Here is an 11,554-nt window from a genome sequence, read left to right on the forward strand (position 1 = left end):
TGTTAATATTTCAGCCACTGCTCACACAACTGATCAGTACACGATGCCTTTGAGTCCAGAGAGCCTTACTAGTCTTTGGGGCAGCCAGTCATACATCAGGAAGTACAGCCAGGGGAAAGAGGTGGATTTCTAGCCCACTCTGTGAGCTCTCAGTGATGATGAGTATGACAGGGAGAAGGAATTTGTATTAAGTCCATTGATGCTGCCTTCTTATTCTTTTAAAATGAGGTACCCTCATTGCTGGTTTCAGCATTTCAATCAAATTCTAGTATTCCCAGACACAACTCCCCGTTTTAGTTTTTTTAATTTGGGGGAAAAAACAAAAAAATGTTTAAAATACATTCATGTATGGGAAATTGCCATTACAAAACGCACAATGTAAATAGTGTGTGAAACCACGTACTCGTAAATAACACTGGCACCCATCAGTCATGACATAGGCAACCATCTGTCATATACTGAACCAGGGCTTTTTTTCTGGGAAAAGAGGTGGTGGAACTCAGTGGGTTGCCCTCGGAGAAAATGGTCACATGGCTGGTGGCCCCGCCCCCTGATCTCCAGACAGAGGGGAGTTTAGATTGCCTGTTCACGCCGCTCAGCGGCGCGGAGGGCAATCTCAACTCCCCTCTGTCTGGAGATCAGGGGGCGGGGCCACCAGCCATGTGACCAATTTCAAGAGGTTCCGGAACTCCGTTCCCCTGTGTTCCCCCTGAAAAAAAGCCCTGTACTGAACACTGTACTTATTTATACTGTGCGGTTCTGTAACTACATTCTCACATGTGCTGTATGTTGCACAATAATTTCTGTAGGGGTGAAGGCTCGTAGTGTGCGTGTAATGTTCATGATAAATGTATTTTTATTGTTACAACCTTTAGTTCTTTTGCATTTTGTTTCTCTTCATAACGGTTTGTCTTTATCCTTTTCCTTTTTTAAAAAAAACTAAAGCTCATTGTTATGGGAAGGGGAGAAGAAGCAACCCTGGATGTATATTTCTTTTGCTTTCTCTCTTACACAAATCCCGCTCTAGATAAAATCCCTGCCTCAAAAGTATTTTGCTTATCAGTAAAGGAAATTTACTACCACCCCTTTCCCCCTCTTCTTCTACAATCCCGTTCAAGATTTGAGCAAACTGTAATAGCTCCAGCCAGACCACACCCAAATCGGATCAGAAGACCCTTCCAAAAACCCCACATTTTTTGCCCCATTGTAGAAAGAACTCTTCCTCTTTTTAAAAAAAGAAATAAAGCCAGGGAAACTGAGTTTCTGATAAGTCGGGCTATATTAAACAGTTCACTATTCCCTGCTCACATTTTCTTTTTCTATTCCTCTCCCTTTGTGGCTTAGACAATACCTCCTTGACCCCAAATTAACAATCCCAAATGCCAACAGAAAATGCTAGGAAAGAGCTCTAATGGGTGAGTGCCATGAAACGGAAGAGATGGCTGGTCTATGTGGATGAAGGGATGCCAGGCAGGAACAAGAATTTGGGGAGGGGGGGGGACCTGAACCAAGGCAGCCGAGGTCTAGTCACTTAAGCCGAACTCTCCATGAATCCAGCTTATTGTCAGGACCCTGTGTGCCTCACACCTCCCTTCTCATCTAGAGAATCCCAGTTAGAAACTAACTCCAGTTATGCATAACACAGAGATGCTCCCACATGGGTGAATAAGAAATAGAGGCCTCCCACCCCCAGAAATTTGGGAATTTAAACCAAGGTTTGACCCCTACTTGGTTTCTAGGGAGGAAACTAACTCCAGCTAGCCCATGTGCCTGCATTCACACAACACTGAAGGAGCATGCACAAGCCTGACAACAAACCAAGACCGTGTGCATGTACGCAGAAGAGCACCTGTTGGCTTCCACTTATGTCAATGCTGCCCTAGGATCAAAGAATGACCGAGTTACAAATAGTACTGGGCAGCCAACACACCTCACCATCCCATTCAATGAGACAACAAAGTACTCTCCCACGATCCCTGAAGGAGCATGATAGAAATGTGTTTGATAAATACATAGACTTTCCAATTTTCTGAGCACACCTCACTTTCAAAACTGCTCCCAAGGATTGGAGGTGTATTTGATAGGGTAGTGTACCACCTCTGAATGGTTGCTAGGTGCCCACTCAGGATTGAAGACCTCTGCATCTAACTTCCATGAATGTTGGCAACTTCCATTTCCATCACACCTCCCGCAAGTCCCTTTTTTGTCTGGGGAACAACGGTGACTGCATGTTGGTTAGGTCTTCAGGCTCAAAAACAACAGGAAGGGGGCCTCGTTTAGGCTTCTCATCAGGTTATTTGACCTGGATCTCACTGGAGCCTATTGCAATTTAGTTTCAGGTAGGTAGAACTGTTGGTCTGCGGTAGAACAGCAGAATTTGAGTCCAGTGGCACTTTAAAGACCAACAAGATTTTCAGGGTATAAGGCTTTGAAAGTCATTGAAATTTAGATCAATGATCTGAGGTGATTCAGGAAGAGTTCCGGGAGCTAGACAGATACCGATGAGGCTTGTAAGGTCTAGAAGAGGGGAGAATTTGGAGGAAGGGCAGCAGATACGGAATTAAGAGACTACAAGCCAACAGTTTTGAAAAGGTCTTACATGGTGGATATGCCAATGGTAATGAGAACTACAAAACCAATTTCATCAGGCTTCGGGGACAAAGTGCAAGAAATCACCACCAGGATTGGGTTGAAGGGTCAGATTTAGAGCCAGGAGGCAACAATTTTGACAGGCTACAACTCAAGTCCGCTGGTGTTTAAAGAACACTGAGTTTCATTGGAAGAGTTTTCTCTTCAGTGTAAGGTCAGGGAAAAGATAGAGATGGATCAGCCAGTGCTCAGATGGGGCCAGGATTTCTTGTTTGGCCAAACACAATTGGGATTGAGGAAAGAGAGCTTTTTGGTGTTTGAAAAAGGCCAAATTCATTGAAGGAACTTTCTCCTTCCTGCCCCCCCCCAGGGTCAGAGTTCAGAAATCACAGATCAGGGAGCAAGGTGTGTGCGCTGGTGTTTGGAGAAAGCTGAGCTCCACCGGAAGGATTTCCCGCAAGCACCACAGACATACGGACGGGTGCCTGCATGCTGGTGCTGATGTTCAGCCAGGTTACCACGCTGCCGAAAGCTCTTGCCACAGACTGGGCAGCGGTAAGGCCTTTCGGCTGTGTGAACACGTCGGTGCTTGACCAGATGTGAGTTCTGGGTGAAGGATTTGCCACAGGAGGCACAAACATAGGGTCTCTCACCTGTGTGTGTACGTTGGTGCTGAATGAGGTTGGAGCTTTGCCGGAAGCCCTTGCCGCATTCAGTACACCGGAAAGGGCGGGCCCCTGTGTGGGTGGCTTGATGCTTTGCTAAGTAGGAACCCAGGGCAAAAGCCTTGCCGCAGATGGAGCAGCGGTGGGCCTTACCGGGTGCATGTGTGCGCCGGTGTTCTGCCAGGTTGGAACTCTGGCTGAAAATTTTGCCACATTCAGGGCACTTAAATGGCTTCTCACCAGTATGTGTCACCTGATGCCGCAGGAGCTTTGAACTCTGTGCAAAGCCCTTGCCGCACTCAGGGCATTTATAGGGGCGTTCTGCTGGATGGCAGTTGCGTCGGTGTTCAGTAAGCCGGCAACGCCACACAAAGGTCTCACCACACTGAGGGCACCGGGCTGGAGGGTCCCTTTGGTGCTGCCGCAGCCCTGAGAGCAACACAAAGCCCTTACCACAAGCCGGACACCGAAAAGGCCTATCTTCACCCAAATGGCGCCTTTGGTGCCTCCCTAGCTTGTTGCTGTCAGGAAAGCGTTCACCACATGTTGGGCAACGGTAAGCAGCATCGTCAGACATGTGGATCCGCTCATGTGCCGCCAGTGTGGCAAAGAGGGCAAAGGACTTGCCACAGGCTGTGCACAAGTACGGCTTGTCCAAGGTGGCTTCTGCTGGGTGAACCACAAGCTCTGAGTTATTAGGAAACATAGCACCACCCTGGCAGGATCTTTCTTCTGCTGTGTGGCTCAGCTTGTGCGTCACGAGATCAGCGCTCCCAGGGAAACAAGCACTGCAAATGGAGCATCTGTAAGGCTTCTCTTCCTTGTCTGCCTTGACAAGGTGGCTCACCTGGTGAAGTGCCAGTTTTTCACTCTCAGGAAATGCTTCCCCACCCTGGAGATGGTCATAAGAATCCTCACCCAGGGAGATACTCTGGAGTGTAACTACAGCAGCGGTCTCAGCAAAGGAGGTTCTACTCTCCAAGGGCTTCTCCCGGCCACTGTGGATGCTTTGATGTTGTTCCAAGTCGTAGCTACTGGGGAAGTTCTCTCCACATTGGTGGCAGTAATGGGATACCTCCCCACAATGTACTTGCTGGTGTATCTTAAGAGCAGAGCTTTCAGAGAAACAAGAGTAACAGGCTGGACATTTGTATGGCTTCTCTTCTGCATGACTTGTCATATGGGACTTCAATTTTGATTGGTCAGGGAAGGTTTCTTTGCATTGATGGCAGTTGTTGGAGCTGTCAATCAAATGGGCCCTCTGATGGGCAGTGAAAGCAGAACTCTGGCTGAAATCCTCTCCGCACTCAGGGCATGTATATTTTTTCTCTTCCTCCCCATCTGCATGATCGTGATGTTGCCCAGCTTGTTCCAGGCCCTCAGGGGACAGTTTTGCAACTTCTTGGATACTCTGCTGTGCAGCTGAAAGTGGAACTAAGGGGTGCAATTTTGCCACAGCGTTCCCCCAGCTGCTCCCATTAGCACGGTGATTGCGCACATGCTTAGCGAGGTCCGAGCTGACACCAAAACAGCGGCCACACTCTCTGCAGCAGTAAGGTTTCTCACCAGTGTGAGTCCGCCGGTGCGTGACGAGAGTGGATTTGCGTCCAAAGCGCTTCCCACAATCAGGGCAGGCATGGGGGCGTTCACCCGAGTGTGTGCGCAAGTGGTGCGCCAGAGTAGAGCTCTGTGAAAAACGGGCCCCGCACTGGTGGCACCGGAAGGGCTTCTCACCCGTGTGAACCCGCTGATGCTCAGCCAGTGTAGAGCCACGGGCAAAACGTTTCCCACACTCACCGCATGCGTGGGGTCGGCGCCCACCATGTGCCTTGAGATGTTCCGCTAGCGAGGAGCTCCAGCTGAATCCACGGCCACATTCTGGGCACCGGAATGGGCGCTCCCCTGTGTGAATCCGCTGATGTTTCACCAGGTTTGAGCTCTGGGCAAACCTCTTACCGCACTCTGAACAGCAGAATGGACGAGGGTCTGATCCCCGCGGTGCAACAAATCCAGAATTCTTCTCCTCTGACACCACATGGGACCAATCACAGCTCTCTGGGCAAGTGGCCTCTTCATCCTCAAGTTCCTCCATCGCTTCCTCCTCTTCTTCCTCCTCACTTGCTGAGTCACAGCCTGCTGGAAGAAAGAAAGATAATCTACCCAAATATACCAAGTATTAAATATGCCCCCCCGCAATGGTGTGATTGGCAGAAATCATACTTCATATCATGACATGCAGCAGAGGAGAAGTGCCATCCTAAGCAGAGCTACATAATTCAAGATTCGTTGACTTCAATGGATGTCGTTCAAAGGGTGTAGCGCCGTTTAGGATAGCACTGTGGATTTCAGGCCCGTTGTGGTCATTTAGTGGCCTTGGGGGACTCATATTTCACAGGGATGCTCAGTAGATTGGAGATAAGGGCGCTTGGCAGGGTACTTTGTAATATTTTAAAAAGTAATACAGGAATGATAAGTAGTCGTATCATAAGCCTATGGAAATCAGATTGAGTTAATTTCAGAGCTTCGCCTTAATAGACTTAGGCTCCAGGGATAGCTCACTGATATTAGGAAGGCAGGGTTCCTCTGTAAACCTATGATTCAGTTGTGTTCCTCTTAGCCGTAACTTCTGGTTGCACCAGCAGTTAGGAAGGGCTGTTATTCCTTCACTCGGTCACAGCTTCTCTCTGCTGCGCCTCAACCTTTTGGACCAGCCTCTCAGAGCAAGTGAGGAGAATACCATCACTGTTAGCTTCCAGGAAGACTTGTAAAGCAGTCGTTTCCACAAGGGCTTTTCCTTAACCTTACTGGATGCTGCTGGATGCTATGTAACTAATACTGGAGCTTGTGCTTCCTGGATTGGAGGGTTTGCATTTGTCATTTTGATACTATATATGCTTAGTGCACATATTTGTAAACAGCCTTGATTTTAAAGGAAATGTCTTAAAAGAAACCAAATAAAAATCTTCAGACTCCGAACCGCAAAATGAGGAAAACACTACCGGCCTACCTAACAAGGCTGTTGCTGTCATAAGAACTGTCAAGAAGACTCTACAATGTGACCCTCTAATGGGGTTAAAATGGGCAAGGAAAAACAGATGTGGCTTATGTGACATGAAGAAACAAAAATAATGGGCTATAAGGGGCTAGTAGAAGCCTTCAGTTCATTGCAATAAACCCTGTTCCATTGCGGTAAAGAAATATACACACACTTCTTTAAATGCCACTTGGACAAGCAGCGCAAACTTCTTCAGCCTGCTGCAGGGTTAGGTACAAGCAGGGCCAGCACCACCATTGAGGCAGTGAGGCGGGCGCTGTGGGGCCAGAGGGGGTGCCGGAGGAAGAGGTGAGCGCCACGGAGCTGGCGTGCCTGGCCGGGCGCCGCAGCTACGGGCCAGGCACGGCAGGCGGCCGGGGCAGTGTGAGGAGCGCGGGCAGCCTCCTTGCACCGCCCCAGCTACCCGCCGGCCAATAGCTCCGGCTTTGCTGCGTGATGACATCATTACGTGATGATGTCATCATGCAGTCCGGGGGCGCGCTATGTGCGCGTGTTCAGAAGGGTGGCTGCAGGCGCCAGAAACCCTGTCGCCAGCGGTGGGTACAAGCCAAAGAGCTGAGCTCCTTGGCTGGGAGGCAACTGCACTGATGCAAGCGACAAAACTTTCCTCACCTGCTTTGACCACTGTCAGCTCCTGCCTCTCTCCTGTGTCCGGCAATGGCAGCACATCCCCTGGTTCCATCCAGAAGTGTGGCTCAGCAACGGGGAACCTGAAGGACAAACCATTTACGACACAGAGGAATTATAGGAAACACAAATCACATGTATGCCTTCTTTTTTTTTTTTAAAGGAAGGTCAAAAAACCCTAAGGCCTTTTCACAAATGAAACCAATATCTGAATTTCCCAAACTTGTGAACCAAATGAGAAACTGACAGCAGCCAAGGTAATAACAACTGTGCTCTTCTCGACAGATTAGGGCCCTACTCAGAGCAGTAAACAAAGCCAGTGTTATTATTATCCCTACATTACAACTGGGGCGCTGGGGCTGAGAGGAGTGGCTTACCCAAGGCTTCTGCTGAGCTCATGGCAGTGGAGGGATTCGAACCAGCACAGTTCTGGCTGGAAGGTATCTGGGGACTCAAACTCGGGGCCCTGCAACTGTCACACAGCAGCCACAGGCAAGTCTGAGTGTGAAGGGAGCCTCCGCATCATTCCCCAAGTAGCCTCTTCAAGAACTGGAGTCTAGGCCCATCCAGCCTAGGCCTGACAAGGACAGACAACCATTTCCTTATACATTTCAATGGGCTTAGACTGGAGCAACTCTGCTTAGGATTTCACTGTAAGAGACTCTGTGAATCTCTAATACCCAAAACTGGTAAAACAATTCTTAAGGCCTTCACCTGGAAAACTTGATTTCCCTCCTTCGTTGTTTAATTTTGTAACATCCAGCCTGATGAAGAATTCTGAGGAGGTCAAAAGCTTGCACAATGTTTTATATCCTTCTGATTGGCCCTAATAAAAGACATGACATGGACTTCGTTTCCTATTCTCCCAATCTACAATTATAGCCAAGCTTTAAGTACGTTTGACTACATCTGACTACATTTGGCCCATGACTCACCCTCCCATCCCTCTGTTGCTCCCCCCTCCCTGTTGTCTATTTTAGATTGTAAGCTGGGGGGGGGAAGGGATCAGTTGGGTTTGGACTGTGCAACCCGGTACATAAAACCATCAGCAACATCAGGATATCTGGGATGCAAGTGTGTGCTTTTTAACTTAGTAACTTGCAACCACGCAAACCCTACCCACCATAACACAGTTTTGATTTCTTAAAGGAACAGTCACACCAAATGGTACACACTTCACAAGTCCTTATCCTCAACTATTTATTTATTTAAAGCATTTTTATGCTGTCTTTCCACCAAACTGAGGGTCCCCAAGGTGGCAAATGATCAATACCATTAAAACCACTTTTAAAACACATATTAATAAAACCAATTAAAATAATTAAAGACAACAATTAAAAACACAAACAGGAAGGAGGGTCAGCAAGGAAACATCAAACAAAATAGATGTGTCTTTGCCCACTGGTTGAGAGGGGCAGGCAAATATCCTCAGGGAGGGTGGAGGCACGATGGAGAAGGTCCTTTCTTAGATTGCTGCCCATCTAATCTTAGATGGGGAGAGCACTCAGTGAAGAACCCCTGAAGATCACCTCAGTAATGGGACAGGTTCACATGGGAGTAGACAAGGTATGTTTGTCCCAAGCCATACAGGGCTTCAGTGGTCAGTACCAGCACCTTGAAATAATTGTGCACAACTAATTGTGCATAAGAGGGAAGATCCAGTGGGATGATAACTGAAGGCAAAAAAGAAACAAGGTTTTACCTTGGGTTGTCAGGATCCTCCTCCACAGGAAACGGGTCATTGCTTTCAGCTTCCTCTGGAAAGCCTGGGTATGTTATTGATCCCACCTGCTTGGGAGGAGAAGAGTTAAGATCAGCGGCAGGGAACAAAGCCAAGTAAGCATTATGCAGTAGTGGCTCAGGATCTTGCTAGACAAGAAAGATCCCCAAGTTCATACAATTATGGTACAACTTGGCCTATCCAAGTTTTCTCTCTTGCAGGAGGCACAAAAGTGAGCAAGCAGGCAGTCCCACGCAAGAGCAAAGGCACACACGTTCCCAGGGTCGAAAGGTAGTGAGGACAGACAACCATTTCCTCATACATTCATCACCCACTTGCGCCTAAGATGAGGCAAAAATCCCCTTGGCGGAGGGAGAGGGATGTAGCTCTAAGCATAGCTGTAATTTTCTCGATCCATCGAAGTCCAGGAGCTTCGACAAGTGTAACTGTTCAGGGCTGGCTGTGCCGTGAGCCACCTCTAGAGTGAGAGAGCTCGCTCGTTTCTATGGACTCCGTGCCGGGGCTGCCGGAGTGGCGAAGGCACGCCCTCTCGGAGGAAAGTGTCTCCCACAGGCAAAAACACTCTTTTCTCAAAGGAGGGGAATGGACACTGAGTTCGCTTCGTTTCAAGCGGGTGGCCGTGTTGGTCTGCAGTGGAACAGCAGGATCGGAGTCCAGTGGCACCCTAGAGAGCCAGAAGATAGCTTTCGAGATTCAAAGCTCTCTTCTTCAGATCTGAAGAAGGGAGCTTTGAATCTCGAAAGCTTATACTCTGAAAATCTTGTTGGGTCTGCTTAGGTTTGCAGTGGCACACGCATGCCTCAGGGTCATGGAGGCGCCCCCCAGGCCTAAAGGGAGCAGCCCTCTTCACTCCAAGGTCTCCCCTCATCCGTCCGCCTCACACCCCCGACAACCCCCCTAGGAAACCTGGGGTCTCCGTCTTCTCCTCTTCCACAATTGTTTGCCCCTCTCACTGCCCAGGGCTCCCAATCCCCGCGTGCCAAGGCGCTCACTCTCCTGCCAGGCGCCACCTTCTCCCAGCCAGCCTCCTCGCCCGCCGGAGCGCACGGCCGCAGCGGCTCCATGCCCCCTCGGGGCGCACCTTCCCCCCCGTCCCACCTTTCGGAGCCCAGGGCTGGAGTCCCTCTCGCCTTTAAGCAGCCTCTTCGCCGAGATCCGTGCCTGCTGTGCGCGCCCCTCCCTCCCGCTTGCTCGCCCCTCGAGCAGCGCCCGGCCTGCTCCTCTCCAAATTCGCCGTCGAGCCGCGCGGGGCCCCCCAAGCTTCTCGCCTTCTTCCCCCGCTGCGAGCCAGCTTCCCCCACCCCTTACCGTTTCCATAGCCCCCGGGCGCTCCCTCCCGCGCCGTCTGCAGGCAGCACGCGAGGGGTTAAGCCCTGCAGACAATACACCGCCAGGCCCAGCTCCGCCTCCGCCTCCTCCGGCCCGCCTGGCTTGGCTCCACTCCCCCCTCGGCCGCGCGCACCAGGCAGGCCAGTCGCCAGCAGAGACCGGCTCGCTTCGCCAGCGCTGCGCGCACACAAGTCGGCGCGGAGATTCTCTAGAAGGGAAAACGGCAACGGTGGCAAGGACTTCCCATCAAAACCAAATGGGATCTCAAGAGCCGGGGCGGGAAGGAAGGGCCGCCGGACTCGAATCCTGCCCTTCTGGCAGCCCTTTAAGCGCCCAATAGACACGTGGCTGTTCAAACGACCTTGGGCAACTCATTCCTCCGCCCACTTGTCTTCAGCTTGCTGTGCCGGATAAAATGATGCCTCGGGGCAGAAAGACGGTTTGACTTATCTGGGCGCCTTTGACGCTGGGAAGAAAACCGGATCCCATTGAGAGTAGGGAGTTGCAAACAGGTCGTTCCAAAAGATCAGCGCCCAGACTCCAAAGGCCCCTTGGTCTGACTCTCTGAGGCTTGACCGCTAAACTCCACTCCTTAATCTTTTCAAGAAGAAAGTCAGTTCTGGAGTTCTTGAAAAGAGGAAACTGCCTCTGGCTCTGAGCATCCTATTCCTCAAACAAAGAAGCGCCAAGAGCAGATTACAATGTGAGATTGCTGAATTTGAGTTCATTTACAAATTGAAAACAATGGAACCTCCGGAGCTGAAGAGAGACTTGAGATTCTTATCTCACTAAAAAAAGCTAATTCCTGCTCCAATCAAATTGGACGTTTACATCCTGACCCTCCCTTCTTTGCTTCACCCCTCCCACCTCCTGACTGGGATAGGGAGCTCCACTCCTCCTTGTTATGTACAGAAGGGAGCTCCAGCTCTTGAAAACTTACACCCTTGAAACAATCTTGTGGGTCTTTAAGGTGCCACTGGACTCCAATCATGCTATTCTACTACAGCCCTACATTGTTACCCACCCAAACATGAGCATTCTGTGCCTAGTTTATGGAACTTACTGTCAGGAAATGTGGTAGCAGCCGCCAGCTTAGATGATTCTAAAAGAAGATGACACAAATTCATGAAGGAAAGGTATAGCCACAGCTCTTTTAGTTGTGATATGACACTGAATTAGATAGAAGTTCTTAAGGCTACAGCCAGCCATGCTCCTCTGTCTGGGATGGAAAGGGGTTGTCAGGTCAGGAAGTGTGGCTTTTGCAGGCCATTTTGAGCCTTGCCATGCCTTTAAAAAAAAAAGAAATCTGAGTTTTGAGTTAACTTGAAAGAGAAGAGAGGGATAACAGATTCAATCTCTGGTAAATGGAAGTTTGTCCCTAGGAAAGGAGGAAACAGCACTCTCCCCCAAGTAGATGGATAACTCTCACTACCATTCAAAGCATCTTGTACTGAAAAATACTATCAGAATCCAAAAGTGAAATATTAAATATTGGTGGCTGTTACATAGCAAAGATGGGATGCTGAAATAGTTGGTTAGTCTTAAAGG

General features: G+C 49.5%; 1 protein-coding gene across 1 annotated transcript; it reads right to left on the reverse strand.

Annotated features, from left to right (window-relative positions):
- Window positions 1–1,277: 1,277 nt before the first annotated feature.
- Window positions 1,278–10,059, reverse strand: LOC129338938 (zinc finger protein 665-like). The gene is made up of 4 exons (XM_054993499.1): window positions 9,986–10,059; window positions 8,639–8,724; window positions 6,922–7,019; window positions 1,278–5,390 (listed from the first exon to the last, which is right to left on the reverse strand). Exons 1-4 carry the CDS (start codon window positions 9,992–9,994, stop codon window positions 2,983–2,985), a joined length of 2,601 nt encoding a protein of 866 aa, XP_054849474.1. The 5' UTR covers window positions 9,995–10,059; the 3' UTR covers window positions 1,278–2,982.
- Between the last annotated feature and the right edge of the window lie 1,495 nt (window positions 10,060–11,554).

The sequence above is a fragment of the Eublepharis macularius genome, chromosome 12, assembly GCF_028583425.1.
Source record: "Eublepharis macularius isolate TG4126 chromosome 12, MPM_Emac_v1.0, whole genome shotgun sequence".
Taxonomy (NCBI): domain Eukaryota; kingdom Metazoa; phylum Chordata; class Lepidosauria; order Squamata; family Eublepharidae; genus Eublepharis; species Eublepharis macularius.